General features: G+C 49.6%; 12 protein-coding genes across 15 annotated transcripts; 3 read left to right on the forward strand and 9 right to left on the reverse strand.

Annotated features, from left to right (window-relative positions):
- Positions 1-826: 826 nt before the first annotated feature.
- PPTG_14484 (hypothetical protein) lies at positions 827-3312 on the forward strand (the record flags this gene model as incomplete). The annotated part of the gene is made up of 1 exon (XM_008911811.1): positions 827-3312. The coding sequence occupies one exon, from the start codon at positions 827-829 to the stop codon at positions 3197-3199; it is 2373 nt and encodes a 790-aa protein (XP_008910059.1). The 3' UTR covers positions 3200-3312.
- Positions 3313-3464: 152 nt separating this feature from the next.
- PPTG_14485 lies at positions 3465-5399 on the reverse strand. 2 transcript variants are annotated; one of them, XM_008911812.1, is made up of 3 exons: positions 4265-5399; positions 3582-4198; positions 3465-3514 (listed from the first exon to the last, which is right to left on the reverse strand). In XM_008911812.1, exons 1-2 carry the CDS (start codon positions 5354-5356, stop codon positions 3767-3769), a joined length of 1524 nt encoding a protein of 507 aa, XP_008910060.1. In that variant the 5' UTR covers positions 5357-5399; the 3' UTR covers positions 3465-3514; positions 3582-3766. The 2 variants fall into 2 exon arrangements, with proteins under 2 accessions (XP_008910060.1, XP_008910061.1); XM_008911813.1 differs by lacking the exon at positions 3465-3514 and having other exon boundaries at positions 3560-4198.
- Positions 5400-5632: 233 nt separating this feature from the next.
- PPTG_14486 (hypothetical protein) lies at positions 5633-6304 on the forward strand (the record flags this gene model as incomplete). Its single annotated transcript, XM_008911814.1, has 1 exon — positions 5633-6304. The coding sequence occupies one exon, from the start codon at positions 5633-5635 to the stop codon at positions 6302-6304; it is 672 nt and encodes a 223-aa protein (XP_008910062.1).
- Positions 6305-6496: 192 nt separating this feature from the next.
- Positions 6497-7013, forward strand: PPTG_14487 (hypothetical protein; the record flags this gene model as incomplete). The annotated part of the gene is made up of 2 exons (XM_008911815.1): positions 6497-6671; positions 6745-7013. The coding sequence occupies 2 exons, from the start codon at positions 6497-6499 to the stop codon at positions 7011-7013; spliced, it is 444 nt and encodes a 147-aa protein (XP_008910063.1).
- Positions 7014-7083: 70 nt separating this feature from the next.
- On the reverse strand, positions 7084-8613 carry PPTG_14488 (hypothetical protein; the record flags this gene model as incomplete). The annotated part of the gene is made up of 3 exons (XM_008911816.1): positions 7084-7509; positions 7582-7926; positions 7996-8613. The coding sequence occupies 3 exons, from the start codon at positions 8611-8613 to the stop codon at positions 7084-7086; spliced, it is 1389 nt and encodes a 462-aa protein (XP_008910064.1).
- A 38-nt stretch (positions 8614-8651) lies between these two features.
- Positions 8652-10144, reverse strand: PPTG_14489 (hypothetical protein; the record flags this gene model as incomplete). The annotated part of the gene is made up of 3 exons (XM_008911817.1): positions 8652-9080; positions 9139-9483; positions 9557-10144. The coding sequence occupies 3 exons, from the start codon at positions 10142-10144 to the stop codon at positions 8652-8654; spliced, it is 1362 nt and encodes a 453-aa protein (XP_008910065.1).
- Positions 10145-10185: 41 nt separating this feature from the next.
- PPTG_14490 lies at positions 10186-11748 on the reverse strand. 2 transcript variants are annotated; one of them, XM_008911818.1, is made up of 3 exons: positions 11171-11748; positions 10757-11101; positions 10186-10682 (listed from the first exon to the last, which is right to left on the reverse strand). In XM_008911818.1, the coding sequence occupies exons 1-3, from the start codon at positions 11720-11722 to the stop codon at positions 10245-10247; spliced, it is 1335 nt and encodes a 444-aa protein (XP_008910066.1). In that variant the 5' UTR covers positions 11723-11748; the 3' UTR covers positions 10186-10244. The 2 variants fall into 2 exon arrangements, with proteins under 2 accessions (XP_008910066.1, XP_008910067.1); XM_008911819.1 differs by having other exon boundaries at positions 10186-11101.
- Positions 11749-12086: 338 nt separating this feature from the next.
- Positions 12087-13659, reverse strand: PPTG_14491 (hypothetical protein). Its single transcript, XM_008911820.1, has 3 exons — positions 13087-13659; positions 12664-13014; positions 12087-12577 (listed from the first exon to the last, which is right to left on the reverse strand). The coding sequence occupies exons 1-3, from the start codon at positions 13621-13623 to the stop codon at positions 12143-12145; spliced, it is 1323 nt and encodes a 440-aa protein (XP_008910068.1). The 5' UTR covers positions 13624-13659; the 3' UTR covers positions 12087-12142.
- A 1307-nt stretch (positions 13660-14966) lies between these two features.
- Positions 14967-16329, reverse strand: PPTG_14492 (hypothetical protein; the record flags this gene model as incomplete). The annotated part of the gene is made up of 2 exons (XM_008911821.1): positions 14967-15398; positions 15460-16329. 2 exons carry the CDS (start codon positions 16327-16329, stop codon positions 14967-14969), a joined length of 1302 nt encoding a protein of 433 aa, XP_008910069.1.
- Positions 16330-16446: 117 nt separating this feature from the next.
- On the reverse strand, positions 16447-17910 carry PPTG_14493 (hypothetical protein; the record flags this gene model as incomplete). The annotated part of the gene is made up of 3 exons (XM_008911822.1): positions 16447-16878; positions 16939-17283; positions 17353-17910. The coding sequence occupies 3 exons, from the start codon at positions 17908-17910 to the stop codon at positions 16447-16449; spliced, it is 1335 nt and encodes a 444-aa protein (XP_008910070.1).
- Positions 17911-18596: 686 nt separating this feature from the next.
- On the reverse strand, positions 18597-20461 carry PPTG_14494 (hypothetical protein). Its single transcript, XM_008911823.1, has 3 exons — positions 19582-20461; positions 19169-19516; positions 18597-19105 (listed from the first exon to the last, which is right to left on the reverse strand). The coding sequence occupies exons 1-3, from the start codon at positions 20227-20229 to the stop codon at positions 18665-18667; spliced, it is 1437 nt and encodes a 478-aa protein (XP_008910071.1). The 5' UTR covers positions 20230-20461; the 3' UTR covers positions 18597-18664.
- A 24-nt stretch (positions 20462-20485) lies between these two features.
- Positions 20486-22064, reverse strand: PPTG_14495. 2 transcript variants are annotated; one of them, XM_008911825.1, is made up of 3 exons: positions 21774-22063; positions 21078-21713; positions 20489-21012 (listed from the first exon to the last, which is right to left on the reverse strand). In XM_008911825.1, the coding sequence occupies exons 1-3, from the start codon at positions 21996-21998 to the stop codon at positions 20578-20580; spliced, it is 1296 nt and encodes a 431-aa protein (XP_008910073.1). In that variant the 5' UTR covers positions 21999-22063; the 3' UTR covers positions 20489-20577. The 2 variants fall into 2 exon arrangements, with proteins under 2 accessions (XP_008910072.1, XP_008910073.1); XM_008911824.1 differs by having other exon boundaries at positions 20486-21012; positions 21078-22064.
- Positions 22065-24554: the final 2490 nt, after the last annotated feature.

Here is a 24554-nt window from a genome sequence, read left to right on the forward strand (position 1 = left end):
TCATATACAGTGGGAAAGCGTCGATATTGCGACAGCACTCATCAACTATATGGTCCCAGCAGAAGCCAAGTGCCCAACTTTGATGTCGGATAGTACAAGCAACGCTAATTGACAGAGGCTATGAATAATACGGTCGTTCGTAAGCCACATAAAGCCGGTGATCCGACATTTGTGGTAATCACTACCGGTCTGGCATTATGCTTCATAATTCAAGACGCAGCTGCATTGACTGAAGCGAATCTGCTGTCATGCCTCACGTCGTCGTCTCGACGAACTTGGTGTCGTCTTAAATATTGTGGACACGAAAGCTAACCAGGTAGGAACTTCCAGCAGCGCACTGTAGTGTTCAAGGCAACAATTCAATGCAATGCATGGGGATAACGTCTCCACTGGGTTCGACGCTTCAATCAACGATTTGTATTTCTGTGGCCCTGAAAAGTGTCCTTTCATAAATTATTGAAAAATTATAATTTGCTGGACGAGCTGGTATGACGGTACAGCCGGTGTTAGAGCATTACAGCTCTTTAGATAGAGCCACGGGGACGGGGACTTTTCATGGACAGCAGGCGTGTGTTGAGCCTCTTCGATTGCACGACTCGGTAGAGATGGCTTGTATTTTGGCGTACTAGTCTTCATCAGCATGGCGTGGCCATTGGATGGGACACACACAGATCAAGCGCACGGTTCCTGCGATTGACGTTGCTCGGTAAGGCTGTCCGCTTCGGACTCCGCAGTCTGCCCTCACTCCTCAACTTCCTCACTGCGCCACGCAGTATCGATACATTCCAAGTGGACAGTCTCGACCTCGTCAACGTAGCACGGTGTAATGGTGAAGCTCTTTTTGGCCGCAGCCTATTCGGCAGCGGTGACGGCAATTCTGTCGCTACCCGTTACAGTGTCAGCTACAACTACAGCTACGGCTGCTGCTGAGGACATGGTCCTCGATGCCAAGGCCCAATCGATCGTCGACGGATTCTCCATGGCGGAAGTGATCGGCCAAATGACGCAGATCGACATCAGCTTAGTGATAAATCCCAAGGACAACACTCTTAACGAGGACTGGGTGCGCCTGTACGCCCAGCAGTATGTTGGGTCGTACCTCAACACCATTTGGGACGAACCCAAAGGGAAGAAATACGGCTGGACTGCGTCCGAGTTCCGTGCCGTCGTCAAACGGATCCAAGAAATCAGTATGGAGGAGAACGGAGGCCACCCCATCATTTACGGTCTCGACTCGGTGCACGGTGCCAACTACGTTGAAGGAGCCGTCATTTTTCCCCACCAGATTAATGGGGGTGCGAGTTTCAATCCCGATCTGGTCTACGAGGCTGGTCGTATCACTGCTCGAGACACCCAAGCCGCCGGAATCCCCTGGATTTTTGGTCCAATTCTCGAGATCTCACAGAATCCGCTGTGGTCTCGCACCTACGAGACGTTTGGTGAGGATCCGTACTTGGCTTCCGTGATGGGAGATGCTATCGTTCGTGGTCTCCAGAGCTATAACCAATCCGCCGCCTGTATGAAACACTTCATCGGGTATTCCAAGACCCCTACGGGCCACGACCGTGACAACGTTATCATGGATGACTTTGACCTGCTCAACTACTTCCTGCCTCCTTTCAAGGCTGCGATCGAAGCCGGTGCCTTGTCGACGATGGAGAACTACATCTCGATCAACGGTGAGCCTGTGATCGCCAATCCCCGTATCCTGAACGACCTTCTGCGTTCAGATCTGGGTTTTGATGGTCTTCTGGTTTCCGACTGGGCTGAGATCAACAACCTGAAAGACTGGCATCGCGTGGTTAACACCTATGAAGACGCTGTGGCATTATCTCTGAAGCAGACGTCGCTCGACATGAGCATGGTGCCTAACGACACTAAGTTCATCGACTACACGCAGAATATGTTGGAGAAGCACCCGGAAAATGAAGCTCGTCTTCGTCAGTCTGTGAAGCGCATCATCAAGACGAAGTTGAAGCTTGGACTCTACGACAACCCCGTTCCCGGTGAGAACTTCGTCTCAATGGTGGGTAGCGAAGAAGACAAGACTGCTGCGCTGACCATGGCTCGTGAATCTATCGTACTTCTTAAGAATGCCGAGGATGTCCTTCCACTACCGAAGGACGCTTCTGTGTTCCTCACAGGCCACTCGGCGAACAACGTTGGTTACCAGTGCGGTGGATGGAGCAAGGCTTGGCAGGGATACTCTGGCAATGAGATGTTCCCCAACGGAGTCAGCGTTCGCCAGGGTTTTGAGAACTTGGTTGGCAACGACTCGTTCACCTACTTCAACGGACTACTAGCGAACGGATCGATCTCGGACGAGGACCTGGCTATTGCTGAAAGTTACGCTAGGCAGCACGAATACACCGTGGTTGTTATCGGCGAACCCAACTACACGGAGAAGCCCGGTGACCTTGACAACCTGGAACTGCCCGAGGGTCAGATAAAGTACATTGAGGCTCTCCGTGCGACCGACACCAAGATGATCGTTGTTCTGTTTGAAGGCCGCCCACGTCTGCTTGGCTCGATTCCGGACCACTCGATGGCCATTATTGATGGTCTTCTACCGTGTGAGCTCGGTGGCCAGGCAATGGCTGAGATTATTTACGGAGAAGTCAACCCCAGTGGCAGACTGCCGATTACCTACCCGAAAGACCCGGCCAACATCGCCATTCCATACAACCACCTGGTCACTACGCGTTGCGCCTGGGATAACTGCTGGCAGCAATGGGATTTCGGCTCGGGTCTCAGCTACACGCAGTTCAACTACTCCGCTGTGACGTTGGACACGGCTCTGCTTAGCAGTGCGTCGGAAACAGTCACCGCTACGGTGACCGTCACGAATGTGGGCGCCCGTGCCGGCAAGGAGACGGTCATGTTGTTCCTGATCCAACCATACCGCCTCATCTCGGTGCCGGAGGTGAAGCAACTGAAGAAGTTTAAAAAGATTGAGCTGCAGGCTGGTGAGTCCATGGACGTCTCGTTCACGTTGACCACAGACGACTTGAGCGTGTACGACCCGCAGATCGGCAAGGGCCTGAAGCGTGTGTTCGAAGATAGCGACTACGTGGTGGCCATCAAACCCGAGACCTGGTGCAACGTGTACAACAACATCACGCATCCGCTTTGCGCCGAGTTCAGTGTCGACACCAGCAGCGGTGCGGGCACGGTTAGCGTCGGCAGCGGACTGCTGTAAGCGGTCACACCGGTACTCCACTTCGAATGAAGAAGCGAACCTAAACTAAGGGTACTTTTCAATAAAAACATGTTGGCTGCTGCACAGTGCAGCCATTTCCTGATATACTCAAAATTACAATTTGCTGGCGTCGTGGTTACCGATTGGGGTGAGGAGAATAACCTCCAGTGTTGCGAGAACATACCAAGATGCAGTATAGTATCATGAGTTGTGCAAAAAGTTCACGCTTGCACAACTCATGATACTATACTGCATCTTGTACGCTTCACATACTTAAACGACCTGGTGGGTGACAGATTTGATCTTGCTTGTAGGCTAGCTGTTGTAGAACTCCACGCATAAATCGATCATTAATGCTGGCAAATTCTAACACATTACGAACCTTTATGTCGAAAAGAATGTTGATCATTTGCGTTGGGCTGTTATTCATACAAAAACAAGAGATGGAGCAAACGCTCACAAGTTAAAACGCGCAAGACTTGCCATGTGAGATTAGTATACGTGCAACATAGATATCGCCGCGTGCCTGACGCGGAGCTGTAGGGCAAAGTGTATGCCCTGTGGGTTCTAGGGCTTTACCGCTTGGTCCATCAAAACGTTCTCGATAAGCTCCTGACTCGCCGTGATGTTGCCTGCCACGGTCCCCAACATGAAATCTGTCAGTGCACGTACGGCTGCAGGGTCGTATACTGTGTGGTCCTCCTTCTCTGGTGACACTAGTGAGCACAGCTGCAGAAGTGAAAACTCTCGGTTTGGTTTGGATGCCTTTGCTCGCTTGGTGACAGCATATCCTTGATGACGGAAGCCAAGACCCTTGACGCGCTGGTCGTCGAACTCAAGAGGGACGACACTTGCTACCCAGATCACTATTTCCCGGTCTTGCTCTACATATCGACGGAGTACTTGCTTCGCATGGAAATCGGCACGTGCACTGTCAGCAAAGAATTCCTTGGCAAAGTCCTCAATGATTGTATCGGGCGTATCCGGCGTCGCCAAGTGCTTTGCATAGTCATAAACGAACGTCAGTTAGAACTTAAAAGCTACTAGCAACACCGTAGCTCTCACCTTTGCCACTTTTCCTTCGTACATGTTGCCACGATGTTTCTCTGCTCCTTTAAAGTGGTCCCACACCGCTTGTGCAGTTGCACGCATCCCAAACGGCATGACTTTGTTAGCGAAAATGTCAAGATACATGCAGTCGGCTCCCTCACGCATCCTGGCATCACGATGCGTTGTCTCCATAGTGGCCAAACCATTCGCAGCGAACACTACGTCCACCTCACGATACGCTCTGTCCAGATGCGCCAACAAGTCCTTAAAATCGTTCACGTCCGCCCTGAAATCCAGCGTCCGTCCCTGAGAATACTTGGACTTTTTGGTCTGTGACAAGCTGGAACACTCGACCACTTGCTGCTTTGCTCTCTTCTGTAGCAAACTCTCCAGACCTCTAGCCATCCGGATCTGGTTCTCCAAAATGAGCTTTAAACGAACGTTCTCGCGCTCGGCCTTCTCTCTCCTCCTGCGTTGGCGGCACGCCACCTCTTTCCACACCGTCGGCACCTGCACTGGATCGTATACCGACATAGCCGAATCTAATTCTGTGTCTTTCTTCATTGGCTCTGTCAGCTTCTTGTCGCCATCGTGGCGGATGGCTCTCGCCTGCGTCCTCGGATGGAGTTTAAGCGCTCGCAGCTCCAGTTCCAACTGCGACACCTTTTCTCGAAGATAAGCCAACTCAATCTTGCGTTCATTTCTGGCCCGGTTGGGGTCACCTCTCGTCACGGGCTTCTTGGGGCCACCCGTCGACTTCTTTCTGCCTCTCCCAACTCCCTTCCTTTTGGTGGAGACTGTTCCTGCAGCCGGCAGACCGAGTTCAAGCTTTGCAGGAGGCTCTTTCGATATTTTAAACGCGGAAGAAGAAGGAGACGTCATCGACGTGTCGCTACCAGCCCCAGGAGACGCATAATTGGTCGGTAAAGCAGACGTAAGAGGTGTGAGGCTGGGTGATAGGAGGTCGATGTCGTCGAGGGCCGTGTTAGATGCACCAGCTGTGGAGGGGGACGCTGTAAACACTGAAGTATCAATCGAGTACTGCTCCACGAACGATAGCGCCGCCTCGAAAGCGCGCACGGCGTCGTCATCCTCCAGGAAGGCCATGACGGTGCGGAAGTTAAAAAATGATTATGGACATCACCGGAACATATTGCAGAATCAAAATTTCAGTGCTTTTCCCTCCTAAAACAGATCAAAATTAAAAATCAAACGTGAAAATACTTTATGGTTTGGCTCAGGGCTATTGAGCGATCAAGCAGTGTGTTTTCGATGAGTTCGCGATGCGCGCGTTGGTTTTGAGCTGCGTGGATAGCCAGGAAGTTTGTGAGTGCTTGCAGGCTTGACGGGTCGTATCGTAGTCGAGCTTCTTGGTCGAGATAGATGAGAGAGCAAGTGAATATGGCATTGCTGGACGACGACGATGCGTTCGAAGCCGCGCTGACCTTCCTGGACGAATATGAATTTGAGGAGGCAAAGGCCGAAGACTTTGGTACTCCTGGCGGCCACCACGAAGCAGCACAGACGAAGGGCAAAAGCTTTGGCTCTTTCGCCAACCCCGTGCCAAAGACTTGTACTATGCCATCCAAAGCGCCAACGGAGTCATGGTCTAGTGATGGCAAGTTGAGACGCAAGAAGGCGTTGAACGAGGAGAGGGAAATTCTGCGCAAGACTGGCGTATACGGCGACCCGAACCGGTCACGTAATGAGCGAAAGAAAGAAATAGCATTCCTCCGGGAGCAGCTACAGAAGTTGCAGCTCGACTTGAGGGCCTTACAGAGCAGAGCGGCCGAACGCTCGCATGAAAAAACAGCGGATACTGAAGAGAGTGGCTGTGTTATGGCGTTGATACCAAAAGTGTGGCAAGAGATGGCGGTGCATCAGCGACGACGACGACAGGAGGCGGAGCACGAGAATATTCACTTGAAACTGGTGGTGGAGCAGCAGCAAAAAGTGGCGGACAACCTTTGCAGCTTACTACGGAAGCGATCAACTCATTTGGTATCGTGCAAACCTCTTTTGGTGCTCTGTGCTGCCGCCAAATGGTTTACTTAGAATTACGGATTCCTCTTGCTTCCATTGGCGAAAGAATATTCTGCTTTCACGGATGCAGCAAACTCAGGACATTACGTCGATCGAGCCCTAGATTTTCGTGGGAATATTGGTGACTTTCACGCACTTTCCCGACATCTTGACGCTGCCACATTGGAATTAGACACGATGCTAATAAACAACGGTCTGGCTACCATGACGATCTCACCGATCGACGTTCATATACGCGAAGACATCGGCGGCAAGTACATGGAATTCTTCACATACAAAGAGCTACCGTTCAGTGTGCGAGAGAGTCTCATGGGACCACTGGAAAGGAATGGAGAAACACATCATGGGCAATGGCGGGTTGTACCAGAAGACAGCAAAGGTATAGCTAGGGTCCTAGGTCTCTGATATACACGTGTATTTTAATATTGTGTGCTTCGTGGGACCTCGACCAGCCGTACACGATCATGGAGAACTTCACCAAGGAGCTGTACTCGAACACTGCTCGGGCCGACGTCCACGTCAAGCAAGTTGTCCGACGCTACGTCGAATCGACCGCGACATTATCATTTGGGTTGCCCGCCTCACACCGACGGAAATCAAGCATAAACTTCTGCGTGGACTGACATACAACCTCCGTGGCCAAGTGGTGATCAAGCGTTCATCACGCTCCACTCCCGAACAGGAATATTTCATGCTGCAACAGGGTATCACTAGTGACTGATCACTGACTATGTTTTATTGCGAATTCTATTCGCTTCCTTTATTACGAAGTACTTCGGTTTATTACAATCCTAGCCTGCTCTCAGAGTGGTGTCAACGAGAGCGTTCTCGATGAACTCTCGATGACCTCGCAAATTCTGCCCAAGACTGACAACCATAAAGTCTGTAATGGTTCGGGCGTCGTCGTGGCCATACGTAGTCTCGATATCCTGGTTAAGAGAAACCAAGTAGCAGATCTGTAGTACCGAGAGCTCTCGCTCTGGGGTGGAGTCTGGAGAGCGCTTGGTAATTGCGTAGCCTCGCAAGTTGTACGTCAGTCCACGGAGCAACTTGTGCTTAATCTCGATGGGAACTACACGCGAAGTCCAGGCGATAACATCGCGGTCTTCTTCGATGTAGCGGCGGAGGGCCTGCTTGACGCGGATGTCAGCTCGCGAGCTATTGGAGAAAATCTCCTTCTTCAAGTCTGCAATGAGCGTGTACGGATCGTCCAGGCCCTGCAGTGTAAACGAAGAAGCATGAGTGTAATGCGGCGACTCAAACTCTATCCAGCTATGGGAAGCGCCTACCTTTTCCGCTTTCTCGTACAGACTGCCGTTGCCAAGATGCTTCTCGACACCTTTAAAGTGGTTCCACGCGGCTTCTGCTGTTGTCCGCACATCAAACGGTAGAACTTTATAGCTCGACAACTCAAAGTAGTTGCCATACACGCCTTCACGCACGTGGACGTCGATAGGGGAAGTTGTCATTCCAGTTAAGCCATTCGCCATAAAGACGTCGTCCAACATTCGATAGGAATTCTCCAGTTGTTGGAAGAGCCCTTCAAAATCCCCAAGATCGCACCGCAGTGGCAGCACGTTAATAAGATGATGTTTTGAGCGAGCAAGCGTCATCAGTGAGGAGCACTCGTTCGTCTACAACGTCATAAAACACAAGATATATCAGTGGAACCATAACACCACAACAACAGGCTAGTCGCTCACCAGTTGAGTCGCTCTCCTTTGCATCAAACCGCGTAGATTGTCCGCCACCTTCTTCTGCCGTTCAATGGCCAGTTTTAACAGCACGTTATCTCGTTCGGCCTCCTCCCGACGCCGTTTCTGTTGCTCTGCTAGTCCCTGCCACATCGTAGTAATCTGCGTCGATTTCTTTCGCACCAACGCAGTCTCCTTCTCCACTTTCTTCTCGCTCTTCTCCTTAGCTCGTTGAGTCTGCAACAAGCGTAGATCAAGCTGCAGCTTCTCCATTTGATCCCGTAAGTAAGCGATCTCCCTCGAGCGCTCATTACGCGCGCGGTTGGCGTCGCCATAGACACCAGCCTTACGCAGCAACTTCCTCTTCTCATTGAGCGCCGCCTTGTGTCGCTTCTTCTCTTCCTCCGTCTCCTGTGTTTTCGCTACACGGCGTGTCCGCTTGGGCTTGGGCTTCGTCGTGTAACTAGCGGCAGAATCCGTCGAGTCCTCCAGCGACTCATTAGGCCCGCATAAGGAACTAATCCGCGTGGTAGCCGCGCCCTCAAGGGGTGTCACACCGGGTGCGAACTCGTCCAGGAAGGAGAGCGCGGCCACGAACGCGTCGTCGTCTTCCTGGAGGAAGGCCATGATTACAATTGTTGTGATAAAGACTGAATTCTAACTGGTTATTGGCTTATTGCGGACATGTGTAGGGATCGGTCGATCAAAGCATTCTCGATCAGTTCCCGGTGTGCTCGGATGTTTTGGGCTGTGGTTGTGACAAGGAAGTTGATAAGGACGGCGAGGTTGGTCCTCAGATCAGCTTGGTGATCGAGAGAAACTACGTAACAGAACTGGAGTACCGACGCCTCTCGGTCTGGTGTTGACTCGGACGAGCGCTTGGTGACAGCGTAACCTTGCAAATGATATGTCAATCCACGAAGAATTTTGTGTTTGATCTCGATCGGAACGGCGCGGGAGACCCACAACACAATATCTCGGTCTTCTTCGACATAGCGTCGGATGACTTGCTTGACTTTGATGTCCGCCCGAGAACTGTTGGCAACGACTTCTTTCTTGAAGTCGGCGATGATTGTATAAGGCTCGTCAAGACCCTGTAAGCAAGCAATAAGTTAGCAAGCTTACACTTGCCGTAAAATGAGTGACACTCACCTTCTCTGCCTTCTCGTAGAGACTTCCGTTGGCTAGATGCTTCTCAATACCTTTAAAGTGTTTCCATGTCGCCTCTGCAGTCGAACAAACTTCGAACGGCAACACTTTGTAGCTCACAAACTCAACAGATTTACCATCGCTGCGTTCGTATACGTGAACATCAACAGGAGGAACGGTCATGCCTGCCAAGCCATTCTCCATGAACACTGCGTCGATCGTGTGGTACGCGTCATCAAGACGTCGAAAGAGCCCTCTGAAGCTCTCCATGTCCCCGCGAAAGTCTAATACGTTGAATTTGTGCTGCCTAGAGCGCGCAGCTGTAATCAGAGATGCGCATTCGTTTGTCTGCAGCACAATATCGAGTACAAATGCGTTAGTGGTATCGTTATATCCCACCACGTGACAGTAATTGCCTTACCAACTGCGTAGCTCTCCTCTTCATTTGGCTTTGAAGTGTATTCGCCACCTTCCGCTGGCGTTCAATAGCGAGTCTCAGCAGCACATTGTCTCGCTCTGCCTCTTCACGGCGACGTCGCTGCTGAGCTGCCAGCTCCTGCCACAGGATTGCTATCTGCGACTCCGAGCTCTTGTCCAACTCGCTTGCTCTCGCCTCATTGCACGGCTTGCCAGTGTGTCGAGTCTGTCGAATCTGCAGGTCGATCAGTAGCCTCTCCATTTGCTCCCGAAGATACGCAATCTCCCTCGCCCGCTCGTTGCGTGCCCTGTTCGCATTGCCATAAATACCAGCTTTGCGTAGCAGCCTCCTCCTCTCGTTGAATTCCGCTCTCCGCTTCTTCTTTTGTTCTTCAGTTAATTGCTGCCTCCCTGGCGGCGCATGCTGGTTGCATTTGGATAAATTCTGAACGTCATGAAGTATCTGGAGTGATGCGTCTTCATGGCTAGAAGTGTATAGCGTATCTTCAGCTACCCCTGTGCTGGGTACAAAATCGTCTAGGAACGATAACGCAGCCTCGAAGGCGTCGTCGTCGTCCTGAAGGAATGCCATGCGTTCCTTGGATAAGTAAAAATACGAAAACTAAACTTTAGTATGTGACGCTAAATTTTTTGAGCCGGGCAGCGCTAAACTTTGAGGCAGGCCTATTTATTTATTCCATTCGACGGGCTACGGCTTGATCGACCAACGCATTTTCGATGCGCTCGCGATGCGCTCGAATGTTCTGAGCTGTGTTCACTATCAGGAAGTTGGCGAGCTTTTGGAGATTACTCGGTTGGCACCTCGCGTCGACATCTTGGTTAAGAGAAATAAGCGAGCACTGCTGAAGCACCGACAGCTCCTGCCCGGGTCTCACCTGGGGCGAGCGCTTGGTGACTGCGTAGCCTCGTAGATTATAGGCTAACCCGCGAAGCATCTTGTGTTTGATCTGTGCAGGTGCTACGAACGATACCCAGATAATGATATTGCGGTCTCGTTCCACATAGCGCCGCACCACTTGCTTTACCGTGATATCAGCACGAGAATTGTTGGAATGCAACTCCTTCGTGAAGTTCTCGACGATCGTGTACCGGTATGGCTCGTCCAGGTCCTGTTCAACAATTTACCCGAAACTTAGCAAATCTACAGTGTACGGTTGAATCGGTGTAAAGGATTTAAATTCACCTTCGCTGCCTTTGTGTAGAGACTCCCATTCCCGAAATGCTTCTCAATGCCTTTAAAGTGCTCCCATGTCGCCTCAGTTGTTGCACGCCACTCGAATGGCAGCGTCTTGTGACTAAAGCACTCTAGCAACCTCCCACCAAAGCCTTCCCGCAAGTGCACGTCACCAGGAGAAATCTCCAAATTTGCAAGTCCGTTGGTGGCAAAAACCGCGTCCAAACCCCGATATGCAATCTCAAGATGTCGGAAGAGGACGCGGAAATCTTCCATGTCGCCATCAATATTCAGTACGTTCACGACATGATGCGTTAAGTATGACTGTTTCGTCAAAACTGCGCATTCCTGCGTCTGTAACCACACAAAGCAAGAGTTAGCGATCGAATACCACCAACCAATAACAACAAAACCAAAGTTTACCACTTTTAGTGCTCGTCGTTGCACCAATTCGCCAAGGCTTAGCGCTAGTTGTTGTTGACGTTCCACAGCAAGTTTCAAGCGGATATTCTCTCGCTCTGCCTTTTCGCGACGGCGCCTCTGCCGTGTGGCTAGCTCCTGCCACACAGCAGGAATCTTCGACGACAAGCTCGCCAAGTTTTGTGAAGTTGTAGCATTCTGTGGTCTTTTAGTTTCTCGGCTTCGTAACACCTGAGCATCCAATTGAAGCCTCTCGAGCTGAGTACGCAAGCGAATCATTTCCTGCTTGCGCTCGTTGCGCGCTCGATTCGGATCGGCGTAAATGCCCGCTTTACGCAACAATCTCTTCCTCCTGTTCAGCTGCACTCGACGCCTCCGCTTGCGTTCATCCGCGTCCAGCACGAACTCGGAGCACTGATGCGTTGCCTCGCCATCCTCCCGGAGTTGCTTATTATCCAGCAAGTCTACAGTATTATCTTCGTCGAACATGAAGTCGTCCACGAAGGACAACGCGGCCTTAAAGGTAGCATCTTCGTCGTCGAGTAGGAAGCTCATAACGAAAAATGAAGGGATTGTTAAATAGGAAATAATGTTGATTACTGCATCAATAATTGAGAAACAAGCTGAAGTTACAGAAAAGTACTGTGTATCGAAAAAGTCCGTCAAACCAATTGCACTATTTCGATACAAAGTACTTTTTTTTGCTTCAAGTTGAAGTATGATAGTACTTTTTTTGCTGGAAGTAACACTAAAAAGTAGTCAGGGTTCGTCTGACATTACTATATTATATATTTTTTTGAAGTAATGTATTATAATTGCGAATTTTTCAAAAAATATATATTTCTGACTTTTAGACACTTCTAAAAGTAATGATAAAAAAAAGTATTGAGAATCTCAATACTTTTTTGAAATCATTACTCTTGAGATAGTGCTGAATATCAAAAGTTGATTTAGTGGGTAAATTTGCAGGTTCGCTTATTGCAAATAGTTCGCTAGAGCCCGATCAGCTAACGCATTTTCGATGATTTCGCAGTGAGACCGAGTGTTCTGCGCAGTATGTGTGACTAGAAAATCCGTGAATGCGCGAACACTAAAGGGGTCGCTCACCGCCTCGACTTCATCTTGATCAAAAGAGACGAGTGTACACAGCTGTAAAATTGAGAGCTCGCGTTCCGGGGTCGAAAAGAGTGCTCGCTTGGTAACAGCGTAACCTTGTAAGTGATATGTCAGTCTACTGAGCCGCTTGTGCTTGATTTCAACAGGCACCGCGCGATAAACCCGTATCACAGCATCTCGCTCGTCTTCCACATAGCGCCGAATGACTTGTTTGATTCGAATATCTGCTCTAGCACTTCCAGAATACAGCTCCTTGGTCAAGTCTTCCACGACAGTAAAGGAATCATCAAGACCCTGCTCTCACCAAGCATTACACAGCGAAACAGGGTGAGCTTACACCTCATGTCGCTCGAAAACAAATTTCCCTCACCGAAACATACCTTGGCTGCTTTGTCGTACAGATTTCCGTAACCGAGGTGCTTCTCGATTCCCTTGAAATAAGCCCAAGTAGCTTCTTTCGCTGCGTTCGACTCAAATGGCAAAATATTGTTGCTGAAGAACTCCAAATATCGATGATTGCCTTTGATCCATTCGCGGATGTGAACTTCGCCTGAAGTTGCGTCCATGTGTGACAACCCATTCGACGCGAATATGCTGTCCATGACCTGATAGGCAGTATCGAGCTGGTGAAGCAGTGGGTGGAATTCGCTATTATCTTTGCTAAACTCCAGAGCTTGGACGACGTGGTGTTTAACAAAGCGCATGTCTGCGAAGGATGAATAGTCATTCGCCTGGGTCAACGCAGTACAACATATTAGCGGGGTCAATTTCCACAAACCAGCTAGCCAGAATTCCGGCTTTACCAATTGGTTCGCTCGTGACTTCAGCAAGCTACACAGGGCGTTGGCCAATGTCTGGTGGTGTTCCAGTGCCACCTTCAGACGGACATTATTTTCCTCGGCTTCTTCTAGCCGCTGTCGTTGTCGGTTCGCTAGTTTCTGCCACATACTTGGAATCAGCGGCACTATCGATTGGTGTGTTTCGCGCCTTTGATTTCCTGCTGCCTGGCGTCTCTGATGCCGCAGCGTCTGCAGGTCGAGTTGGAGCTTCTGAAACTGCTCTCGGAGGAACGTAATCTCCATCGTTCGAGCGCTGCGGGCGCGATTCGGATCTCCATATACTCCAGCTTTTCGAAGCAACCGCTTTCTTTCGTTTATCTCGGCTCGTCGTCTCATCTTCTCCTCACTCGAAAGTACTCGTTTTTGGGGCCGAGTGGGCTGGACGTTGTAAGACTTCGATGGCGCATCGAGAGGAGTATCATCCTGCCGCTCGAAGTCGTCGATGAAGGACAGTGCCGCCTCGAACGTCTGGCCATCGTCGTCTTCTAAAAGAAACGCCATGCTTGGCACCGGACTTGAGTATTGCGCTACAACAGATGAACGAGCAAATGAGCGGACCTGCTGGCAGACTCGACTTTGCACACGATGTCTCATCCCGGATGATCATCAAGAATGGTGACTCAAGCAGGAACACTACTGTCGAAAATGCTTGGGATGCATAGGTACTCAGTGGTGTGTGACGTAAAAGCTTTTAAAAAATGTAGTGGTTTCCAGGGCTAAATATTCAGGCTTGGTGTCACGGCAACAATGTTACTTTGTCAGCGTTCCGCTGTTTAGTATCTTTCCTACAGTCGTTCCAGCCTTAACATGACATTGAGCCACCGTTCGATAGCTCAAACCTGCAGTCTACAGTGTGTTAGTGGTGCTATCACCGTCATTCCAAGCGTCACGCTTCATAGTCATCAGTGATACGCACTCGTTTGCCTACGGAAATATCAATAGAATCATGCAAAGCGTTAGCTCTAAAAGCTATCGCATTAAGCACACATTCTGTACCAGTTGAGCTGTTCGCTTCTTCATCAAATTGCTTAGGCGGATCGCCACCTTCCGCTGCCGTTCAACGGCCAATTTCAAGTAAATGCTCTCACACTCTGCCCTCTCAAGACGACGCCGTTGTTGTAACGCTTCCTGCTGCCACGCGCTTTTTTTTATTTTCGACGGGGCATTATCCACCCCTTGCTGTTTGTTCGGGCAGCATCGACTAATCACAAAACCTGCAGGTCCACCTGAAGCTCCGTAACTTGATCACGCAGGTAGGCGATTTCGCGTGTGCATTCGTTTCGTGCTCTGTTCGAGTCACCATAGATGTCGAGTTGACGCAACAATCTTCGCGTTTATCGCTCAGAGCGACCTCGAGTTTGCGTCTTATTGGGCGTGATTTCAGTGCACAATGGCTTCGCTTCCAACTTGTGTTGGTCATCAAGCAACGATTGCTCTTCAGCTTCATCTTCTGTCTCTCCAAGTCGGAATGCCTCAACAAAGGAAAGCGTTGCCTTGAACGCTTGTGGTTCGTCATCATAATCTTGGTGAAGTACCATTACCTTCTCTTGGTACCAGTCGCGTTTGGGTGAAATGACGAACTAAGAAGAATGGCATGTTTTTCGCAGCCAAGGGATAACGATGAGTTTGCATTACGCAAATCACTGGATCAATGTGTGTCCGCTGATTTAATGAATAAAAGCAATCAGATCCAATGGCTTACTACGAGTACCTGTATGCAGGTAGAGGTATTATTTTCTACTAGGGAGGTTGTGCTGAACCAGGATGTTCTGAAGTCTGGACTTTCTTGAGAACGTACAGAGCGTAAAGTCATGTATGGTGCCCTTCAGCCTAATTACCTTTCGTCACAACGACCAGTTTGTTCGGCCTCGTTCGATCAGCGCGTTCTCGATGAGCTGGCGGTGAACCCGCATGTTTTGCGCCGCGTTCGCAATGAGAAAGGTTGTGAGCGTACGAACGTCTTCGGGACTGTATCTCGTATCAACTTCGTGGTCGAGCGAAATCCGAGAACACTGCTTGAGCACTGATAAGTCTCGGTCAGGTGGCGAATCTGGGAATCGCTGTGTTACTGCGTACCCTCGCGAGCGGTACGTCAAACCACGCAGCATTTTGTGCTTGATCTCAGCTGGCTTTGCACGAGCGACCCAAAGCACGATATCGCGGCCGGGTTCAACAAAACGGCGTACAATTTGCTTCACCTTGATGTCAGCTCGAGCATCGTTGGAGTAGACTTCCTTCGTGAAGTCTGCTACAATGGTGTATGGCTCGTCAAGATCCTGTTCCAATCGCATCAATACAAATTAGACCCCACGACGACACTAGTTATCCTATTGTTACCTTTTCCGCTTTCTTGTATATACTGCCGTTGCCTAGGTGTTTCTCGACGCCTTTGAAATGGTTCCATGCAGCGTCGGTTGTTTCGCGAACATCGAAAGGCAAAACTTTATAGGAGAAGAACTCGAGATATTTGCCTTCGACACCTTCGCGAATATGAATATCACAAGGAGTGGCAGTCAGGTTACTGAGTCCATTTGCAGTGAAGACCGTGTCAAGAGCTCGGTACGCAACGTCCAGCCGACACAGCAGCTCCTGAAATGTTCCAGTGTCACCGCGGAAGTCCAATACATCGACCATGTAGTTCTTGGCACAAACCAAGTTCATCAGGGACGAGTATTCATTCGCCAGTTGAGTTGCTCGCTTGCGCAGTAGCCCAAACAACTTGTTCGCCACCTCCTGCTGACTACCCAGCGCGTGTTTTAAGCGGATGTTGTAGTGTTCTGCCTCATTGCGGCGACGACGTTGTATACGTGCAATCTCCTGCCACTTGTTGGGTATACCTGGAGTGGAGACCACCGCACGTGAACTCTGTTGATGTGTTACAGAGATATGTCGACTGCGCAAGACTTTCAGATCCAGGTGAAGCCTCTCCACTAGCTCGCGGAGGTCAGCAGCTTCTTTCTTACGAGCATTGCGCGCTCGATTTGGGTCACCATACACACCCGCCTTACGGAGCAGCCTCCTCTTCTCGTTGTATTCTGCTTGTCGACGCGGCTTGTCTGCTGTATTGGAGGACTTGGCTCGTTCTCGCGTGGGTGGTGAGTCAGCGTACAGGCTAGGAAGGCTGTCATCACCTGCTTCGCCGAAGACACAGTCGTCGAGTAGAGATAGCGCCGCTTCGAAGGTGTCATCGTCGCGAGGAATCGCCATGCTGGAGGTCTGCGGGTTTGATGATCAAATAAACGGGGCACAAGTGCAAGTTGCCCATCTCAAGTCGAGCGAATGGTAAACGGATGTGTGGATACAGAGGCTTCGGATTGAGAATTATCACTGCAACCGCCGTCTGAGTACGCGGTCGGCTAGATTGTTCTCGATACTTTCGCGATGAGCTACTATGTTTTTTGCCGCGTGAACGATGAGAAAGTTGGCAAGCGTTCGAGCACTATCAGGATTGTACGTCTTGGCATTATCTTGGTCCAGAGAGATCCGCGAGCACAATTGAAGCTGGATTAGCTCGTGCTCCACAGTCGAAGAAGGTGCTCGCTTTGTAATGGCATAGCCGAGGAAGTTGTAGGATAAACCACTGAGCAACTTGTGCTTGACTTCGACGGGTGTGGCGTGCGAAACCCAGATGACGATGTCTCGGTCTTCCTCCACATAGCGTCGAACCACTTGCTTCGTCTTGTAGTCCGCACGAGAACTGTTGGAGTAGATTTCTATCGAAAAATCCTCGATGATCGTGTATGGTTCATCGAGATTCTGCTCTCGCAACATCATGCGTTAGAGTAACACGCTTGCTTTCAACTATCCGGATCGTACCTTTGCTGCCTTGCTGTAGATGCTACCAACGCCCAAATGCTTCTCAACTCCTTTGAAATGTTCCCACACAGCTTCAGTAGCAGCCCGCATCTCGTAGGGCAAAATCTTGTAGGAGGAGAACTCGAGAAACTTGCCATCTACGCCTTCGCGCATGTGCACGTCATTCGGGGAAATTGTCGACCTAGCCAAACCATTGGACTGAAATACTGCATCCACGTGTCTGTAGGCATCGTCGACACGCTTAAACAACCCTCGAAAGTCTCTAATATCGCCACAGAAGTCCCGTACGTCGACGATATTGTTTTGCGGAGAGCACAAGTTCATCAGCGACGCATATTCATTCGTCTGCATATCAACACAAGTTAAAATCAGAGACATAATGAACACCATACGACCAAAGGCTGGACGCATTACCAATTGAGTTGATCGCTTCTTCATCAAGCTTTTCAGGCTGTTTGCCACCTTCCGCTGGCGCTCGACCGCGAGTCTAAGACGGACATTACCCCGCTCGGCTTGTTCACGACGACGATGCTGTCTAACTGCTTGCTCCTTCCACATACACGAGATCTGCGAGTTGGCGTGTGTCGCGAACAAAGCCACTGCATTGGGTTGGTTCATTCTAGTTGGACCATTAGGTTGTCGGCTCTGCAGAAGCTGTAGATCAATCTGTAGCTTTTCAATCTGCTCTCGCAGAAATGCGATCTCTCGCGTTCGTTCGTTGCGCGCTTTGTTCGGGTCACTGTAGATACCAGCTTGGCGCAGCAGCTTCTTCTTCGCATTGACCTTCGCTCTCTTGGTCAAAGATTCATCAGCTGCCGCGTGGCTTCGAGCCGAATGGACGGTCTGCCGCGCAAGTGTTCCCGTATCCACGGTGAGAAGCCCGTCGGCCCCTATACCATTGCGATTGAACTCTTCCACGAAGGACAACGCCGCCTCTAAGGCCTGATCGTCGCTCTCCAGAAGGAAGGGCATGGCAAGAGTTTAGTCTAAAGTTTAGTTTAGGGTCTTTCTTCGATTTTGCACAATAATGGACCGTCTCACGGGACTGATACAAGTACCATCACCAACTGAACAACCTGCATGTTTAGCATTTCGCCTCGATCCTTCTTAGAGGTTGAAATCCGAGTGTGTTGTCAATGTGTTCACAATGCGTGAGGGTGTTCTTTGCTGCGTGGACGAAGAGGATTGGTGAGTGTTTGAACATATTCAGTGCTGTACTTGGCCTTCTCGTCTTGGTCAGTGAGTACAGCGTCAGCTCGTTCCCTGGAGTTGATGATGGTGACTGTCTCGTAATGCAGTATCCTCGGAAGTTATAGCTTAGCCCATGAAGACGTTTGTGTTTAACCTGAGCTGATGCGCAATGAGGACCCAGACCACGATATCGCGGCCAGGCTTGAGATAACGTCGCGCCACTTGTTTCACTTTTGCGTTTGCGCGAGAACTGCTGGAGAATACTCCGTTAGAAAAGCGTCGATGATTGTGTAAGGCGTTTCAAAGTTCTGACAATCGAAACCACATGTTAGAAATCCAACATACTAAGACCTTGCCGACAAAACGCTCCTCACTTTTGCTGCCTCTTGGTACAAGTTGCTGCCCTTATGCTTTTCCACGCCTTTCAAGTTGTCCCAAGTAGCTTCAGTCGTATCTTGTAATTTTTTGTACTGGTATCGGAGTGCAGCATCTTCACTGCCGAATAAACGCCTTATATTACGTTAAGTCCATGAGTCTACGTCGTGATAATACCGCGACGCTGTAGTTGTTTGTCAACGAGGGCATTCTCGATGCGGTCTTGGTGAGCCTGCATCTTCTGAGCTGCATTAACGATAAGGAAGTTGGTGACTGCGCGCACGGTCTCGGAACCATATACCGTCTCAGCTTCTGGCTTGAGAGAGATCAATGATACACACTGCAGCTGTGAAATCTCATTATCGGGTGTTGAAGCTGGAGACCGTTTGGTCATTGCATAGCCCCGAAGATGGTAAGTGAGTCCACGCAATATTTTATGCTTAATCTCTGCAGGCTCGGCAATAGAGACCCAGATCACAATGTCGCGGTCAGGCTCCACATACCGGCGGACAATCTGCTGCGCCCTGATATCTGCTCGAGCGTGCTTCGAGTGCATCTCCTTCGTGAACTCCTCGACGATCGTGTACGGGTCATCGAGACTCTGTTGACAACAAAATATCGTTGAGCAAAGCAAAACTACGACAGAATAGCACGAGCTACGCACCTTTGCTGTCTTTTCGTAGATATTGCCATTACCAAGATGTTTTTCGGACCCCTTGAAATGGTCCCACGTAGCCTCTGTTGCAGCACGTAACCCGAATGGTAGCACCTTATTTGAAAAGGCCTCGAGGTATTTGCCATCGACCCCTTCGCGAATATGAACGTCGCTGGGAGTGAGCACCATGTTGGCCAGACCATTAGAGGCAAACACAGCGTCCACTTCTTGGCGAGCGGTTTCAAGATGACGGAACAAGAGTGGGAAGTCTCTTGCACCACCACTACGAGAACTCAACATACAGACAATGTGCTGGTTGGAGAAGGCAAAATCCATAAAGGTAGAGCAGTCACTCGTCTGCAACATAACCCCTAGCAAGTTAGTACAAGAGAAGTTTAGCTCTAGAGAGTTGGGGTACGTACCAGATGAGTAGCTCGCTTCTGTACCAGGTTGGTCATACAGTTTGCTACATTTCGCTGGTGCTGTACTGCGAGTTTTAAGCGGGTGTTTTCGCGCTCTGTTGCCTTCAGTCGACGTTGCTGTCGACTAGCGATCTCCTCCCACACCTTCGGAATCTGCGATCCCAAGTCCATCGTATCTGTAGCATTCTGTGCTATCGTTTGAATTGTTCGTTGTCTGCCCTTTCGGGTCTGCAGCACTTGCAAGTCGAGGTTAAGTTTCTCAATCCTCTCGCGGAGATACGCGATCTCGAGTCTACTGTCTTTACTCATCCAGTTGTCGTCTCCGTAAATGCCAGCCTTGCGCAACAGCTTTTTGCGCTCATTGACCTCGATTCGTCGTCTCCGATTCGAAGCTGGAGTCTTTGTCGGATGAGCGGCTACCGTCGGTGCCATATTGAAGGATCCGAAGACAGTCTCGATGTCTGGGTTGTTAAAACGTGGCCTTAAACCGCAGGACTCCGCGGCCCATTCGTCGTCGTGCTGCATCAAAGCGGTAGTCCTCGACGCTGCAACGTCTTCCAAGTCGTCGCCATCGAGCACGCACTCTCCCGCGAAGGACAGCGCCGCCTGGAAGGCTCGGTCGTCCTCGTCCTCTAGAGAGAATGTCATGGTTGCAAATACTGTACCAACTGTTTGCGAAATCGACAGCACTATCCTATGGCCAGACAACAGTCAGTACCCATCTTGTATTGTCTCTCCGCTAGTGCTGGTAAACCTACTGATATTGGATGGCAAGCCTTGCCCGAGTCAATATCAACAATGTCATTAGTGATGCAAAAGCAGACATTCTTTGCATCACGGATGAAACAGTGGCGTTGGCATTGCTCGGGTAAAACTTTCCGATGACTCATCACATGACACTTTCTACATCAACAATAGTATACCAAAACTTATTATTTTACACGCTACAAAATACTTTTTTTTCTTCAAAAAAGTTTTTTTTTATCCCTGCGCAATTTATGGCACTTGTTGTGTCAGGAGCGCATGATCCATGAGGGCGTTCTCGATGCAATCTTGGTGCCCTTGCATCTTTGCGGCTAAGCTGACGATTAGGAAATTGGTAAGTGCTCGGATGGCATCAGACCCGAGTTTCGCCACTGTCTCCTCGTCGAATGAAATGAGCGAACAGCACTGCAGTTGTGATACCTCGCGCTCTGGTGTCGATGCAGCAGACCACTTGGTCACCGCGTAGCTTCGAACTTGGTATTTTAATCCGCCAAGCCTTTTGTTTTTCAATTCGGCCGGGTTAACACTCACGACTGCGATAATAACATCACGGTTGGGTTCAACATGACGCCTAACGACTTGTTTCATGCTTGCATCTGCCCGAGCACTGTTAGAGTGCATCTCCTTCGTGAAGTCTTCGAGAATCGTGTAGGGCACGTTGACATCCTACACAGCATAGCATCACTGTTAACCTAAAAACAGCAAACGCCTGTCAATGATGCCACACGCACCTCTGCTGTCTTCTCGTACACACTGCCATTGCCCATGTGCTTCTCGGATCCGCGGAAATGTTCCCATGTAGCTTGTCTCGCGTCCTGCAGGTTGAATGGTAACACCTTGTTGAATAACAACTCAACGTACTTGCCGCCCGCGCAGTCTCGTACTTGAACATCACTTCGAGTCACCACCATGTTGTTCAGACCGTTTGCTGCAAACACGGCGTCCAGCTCTTGATACGCATTATCCAAGTGGCGGAACAAACTCTGGAACTCGCCCACGTCACCTTGCAAGTCCAGTACATGGTGGTTCGTGTAGTTCACATCTGTGAAGAAAGAGCACTCGGCTCCTAGTTGACTCGCGCGCTTTTGAATCAAGTTGCGCAGATTGTCGGCCACCTTCTGTTGGTGCTCGATGACCATCTTTAGGCGAATGTTCTCACACTCGGCCTTCTTCCGTCGTCGTCGTTGGCTGTCCGCTATGTTCTCCCACACCGTCGTCATGGTCGGGGTGTTCGTCGCTACTATGGCCGGAGCCGTTGGTTGTTGAGGAGGTGAGGCTTGTCGTGGCGAAGGCGTTGCTCTAGCAGCTCTCGTTCGCGTTCTGGTCTTGTCCTCGCCCTTCTGCTTCTTGAGGATCTCCAGATCGATCTGTAATTTTTCCAGTTGCTCTTTAAGGTAGGCGATTTCAATGCGGCGGTTATTGCGTACGTGGTTCGAGTTGCCGTAGACGCCCGCAGCACGTAACATTTTCTTCCTCTCGTTGACTTGGTTGCGCCGCGCCAACTGGGCTTGAACGCAGTCTTCCTGTGATGTCTGCCTGGTGGACGCTGTGAATTGGTCTCGAGCGCTTAACGCATCGCCTGCGAACTCGTCCACGAGGGACAGCGCCGCCTCCATAACGCTTGGGTCGATATCGTCGAGCAAGAAGCTCATTCTCTTCGTAAAGCTAAGAAAGTTATTTTCTCAGGTCTGCACACATGTATGCGGCTCCGATTAGTTGAGCGCTGATTGGTCTATATTAAAACGATAATCCCATAATCACCCTTTTTGTCATATGTAGTATTGTGCTTTCTTTTGTTTGGCTGATCGGAGTTGAAAAAGTATGTTTTTTGTAGTGTATAGGGCTGGTACGTTAGTTTATCTAAGTTTATCAAACTAATGCTTTGTTTAGCTTAATCTGACCTACCATTCAGCCAATAGCTGAGCCGTATTACTAACATACAAGTTTTGCCTAAACCACTCATTCGAGAGACTTTCGTAGGAGTTTGAGCTCCGAATGGCGACATTTTTTCCGCCATTCGGAGTTTAGTAGTACTTTTGTTCAGGGATGTACTCCATTGATCTCCGATGGAGAGGAATAGTTCTTATGTACGTGTACGGAATTGAAATTACTACTGTATCTACCGTGTTGGGGGTGTCAACTCGTAGTCTCAGCAGGTGGTACCAGCTATTCAAGACGACTGGAAATGTGATGGAGGCTGAACCTGCCGCTCGTTCGTCGCGTTGGCCTCCGGTCGTGTGTAACTACGTTCGAGAATATGTAAGTTTGCACCCTTGCTTCTATTTCGAGGAGCTACGAAGCGATATCAAGGCGCGATTCAAAGACACAGCTAATTTGTCGGACTCTACTATTTGCCGAGCCCTAAGGTTCGACCTGAGCCTGACAAGAAAGGTTCTTACCAAGCGAGCAAAGGAAAGCGTGCCACAAGAACGTCATGAGTACCAAATCCTTTTGGTGTGTACACTGGTACATCGCAACCTTGAGAACGGCTAGTGGGTCTTCTTGGAAAGCCATATTGGCATGGCGTTGAATCCAGCGCTTGAGTAGGGAGAAACCCACTTCTATTGGGTTCAAGTCCGGCGAGTACGGCGGCAGAAAAAATAGCAGAGCTACTGCGGCGTGCACTAAATTTTGCAGCTCTTCGTACATATGAATTTTAGCGTTATCCATGACCACTATAGAGCGCGGTAGTGGCCATGGGTTGAGATAGGGAAAAATCTGTTCCTTGAAAATTGTGAAATTCCACTCCACATTTCCCCACGCAAAAAAGCCTTTCACATCCATTGCAGCAAGAACGGAAACACGCTTGCCACGATTGAAAGGTACAGACACTGTTGCCGGCGTGTTTCGAACGGACGAACCAAAACGACGTAGAACAGATCTAGAGCACACCATAACACTTTGTGTAACCTCAACTTTAGGACCAGCAAATAAAAAAATTAAAAGGAAACGTACCGTCCATCCTTTGAGGTCTCGTCTACAAAAACAAGTTGATCAGGGCCACAGTAGAAAGGCTCCAGTCGTGCCTTGTATGTACGACACATCTGTAGGTTTGGGTTAAATTTTAGATTTCGCAGCAGTGCGATTTGTCGTTTGAAAAGAGTCCGACGAAAGTCCGATGTAGCCACGGCAAAAGACAGAAAGGCACAATAACAGATATAGGTAAAATGAAAGTAATTAGTATAATGAGTCGTGCTTCGCACGAAGAAGCTCTGAAATTTCGAGCATGGCACACTTAATATAGATCAAGAGTCGCAGGTTGGTTAAATTCGAAACATATAATTTATTATTATTATTATTTAGGATGCTTATCTTTTATTTACAGCAATGTGCAACTGTATGATGGCTATCAACAATGCTACCATAGCTAGAGTCAGCTGGAGACGTATCAATGAGAGTGTTTCGGGCGGACATCTCGCTTCCTTTCTAGTATAGATGCTTGTCGCCACGGGTAAAAGTTGGTTAGTGTTGTTCTGTAGCAGAACTGAAGGCCCATCTTGTGCTTGATCATCCCCATATCACGCACTTCACCGATGAAGGCAACGTGGTGGTTCTCAAAGGTTTCCAAACGCTGTAAAACCATTAACAAGTCGCTGCAACAATCAATCGAGTATTCGATGCCACATTAACTCAACCACTACATGCTTTATAGTAGGCACACGCGAATGAACTGATAGGTTTCCCGGAGTATATAATGCGATCTCCGTAGGTGGACACGAAGTAGCATATTTATCTCCTGTTTGCGTTGTTCTCTCCTTCCTTTCCTGTCGACTGTGAGGACATCAGCGCGTTATTCTCCTTTCTTATTGCATCAAATCTTTCCGACCTGTACCTTTGTAAACTGTACGAATAGTCCCGAAAAGATGTATCGAAATTCGTCACGCTTGAGGGATCCAGAAAACCGAGGAAATCCTACAAACACTCACAAAAAAGACATGTAACACCCAAATCGTCCTCAGGGCACTCAGGCAAGAGAAGGGCAGGTAATAATCGCCCATCGTACTGTCCTTTCAAATATGCTAACAGAATTTAAACAGATATGAAGGGTCTGCATTCTCAAAATTTCTCCGTCCAGTTGCCCCCCCCCCCCAATCCACCGTGCTGCTGGTGCCTGCTGCCTCCGCCGTGTCGTGCTGCTACTGCTCGTCCTTCGTGCTGCTGGTTCTCGTCGTCCGTGCTGCTGGTGCTCGCTGCCTCCGCCGTGTCGT

Source organism: Phytophthora parasitica, assembly GCF_000247585.1.
Source record: "Phytophthora parasitica INRA-310 unplaced genomic scaffold supercont2.43, whole genome shotgun sequence".
NCBI lineage: Eukaryota > Oomycota > Peronosporomycetes > Peronosporales > Peronosporaceae > Phytophthora > Phytophthora nicotianae.

Bases quoted from the DNA above. Each gene is read 5' to 3' on its own strand.
- PPTG_14485 (XM_008911812.1), bottom strand. From the start codon at position 5,356: ATGGCCTTCCTGGAGGATGACGACGCCGTGCGCGCTTTCGAGGCGGCG. The intron at 4,199-4,264 runs GTGAGAGCTACG...GACTATGCAAAG, and splicing joins ACGAAGGAAAAGTGGCAAAG to CACTTGGCGACGCCGGATAC.
- PPTG_14490 (XM_008911818.1), bottom strand. From the start codon at position 11,722: ATGAGCTTCCTACTCGACGACGAAGATGCTACCTTTAAGGCCGCGTTG. The intron at 11,102-11,170 runs GTAAACTTTGGT...GTGTGGTTACAG, and splicing joins AACGACGAGCACTAAAAGTG to ACGCAGGAATGCGCAGTTTT. The intron at 10,683-10,756 runs GTGAATTTAAAT...ATTGTTGAACAG, and splicing joins TCTACACAAAGGCAGCGAAG to GACCTGGACGAGCCATACCG.
- PPTG_14491 (XM_008911820.1), bottom strand. From the start codon at position 13,623: ATGGCGTTTCTTTTAGAAGACGACGATGGCCAGACGTTCGAGGCGGCA. The intron at 13,015-13,086 runs GTAAAGCCGGAA...GCGTTGACCCAG, and splicing joins AGTCACGAGCGAACCAATTG to GCGAATGACTATTCATCCTT. The intron at 12,578-12,663 runs GTATGTTTCGGT...TGGTGAGAGCAG, and splicing joins TGTACGACAAAGCAGCCAAG to GGTCTTGATGATTCCTTTAC.
- PPTG_14494 (XM_008911823.1), bottom strand. From the start codon at position 20,229: ATGACATTCTCTCTAGAGGACGAGGACGACCGAGCCTTCCAGGCGGCG. The intron at 19,517-19,581 runs GTACGTACCCCA...GTTATGTTGCAG, and splicing joins AGAAGCGAGCTACTCATCTG to ACGAGTGACTGCTCTACCTT. The intron at 19,106-19,168 runs GTGCGTAGCTCG...TGTTGTCAACAG, and splicing joins TCTACGAAAAGACAGCAAAG to AGTCTCGATGACCCGTACAC.
- PPTG_14495 (XM_008911824.1), bottom strand. From the start codon at position 21,998: ATGAGCTTCTTGCTCGACGATATCGACCCAAGCGTTATGGAGGCGGCG. The intron at 21,013-21,077 runs GTGCGTGTGGCA...TATGCTGTGTAG, and splicing joins TGTACGAGAAGACAGCAGAG to GATGTCAACGTGCCCTACAC.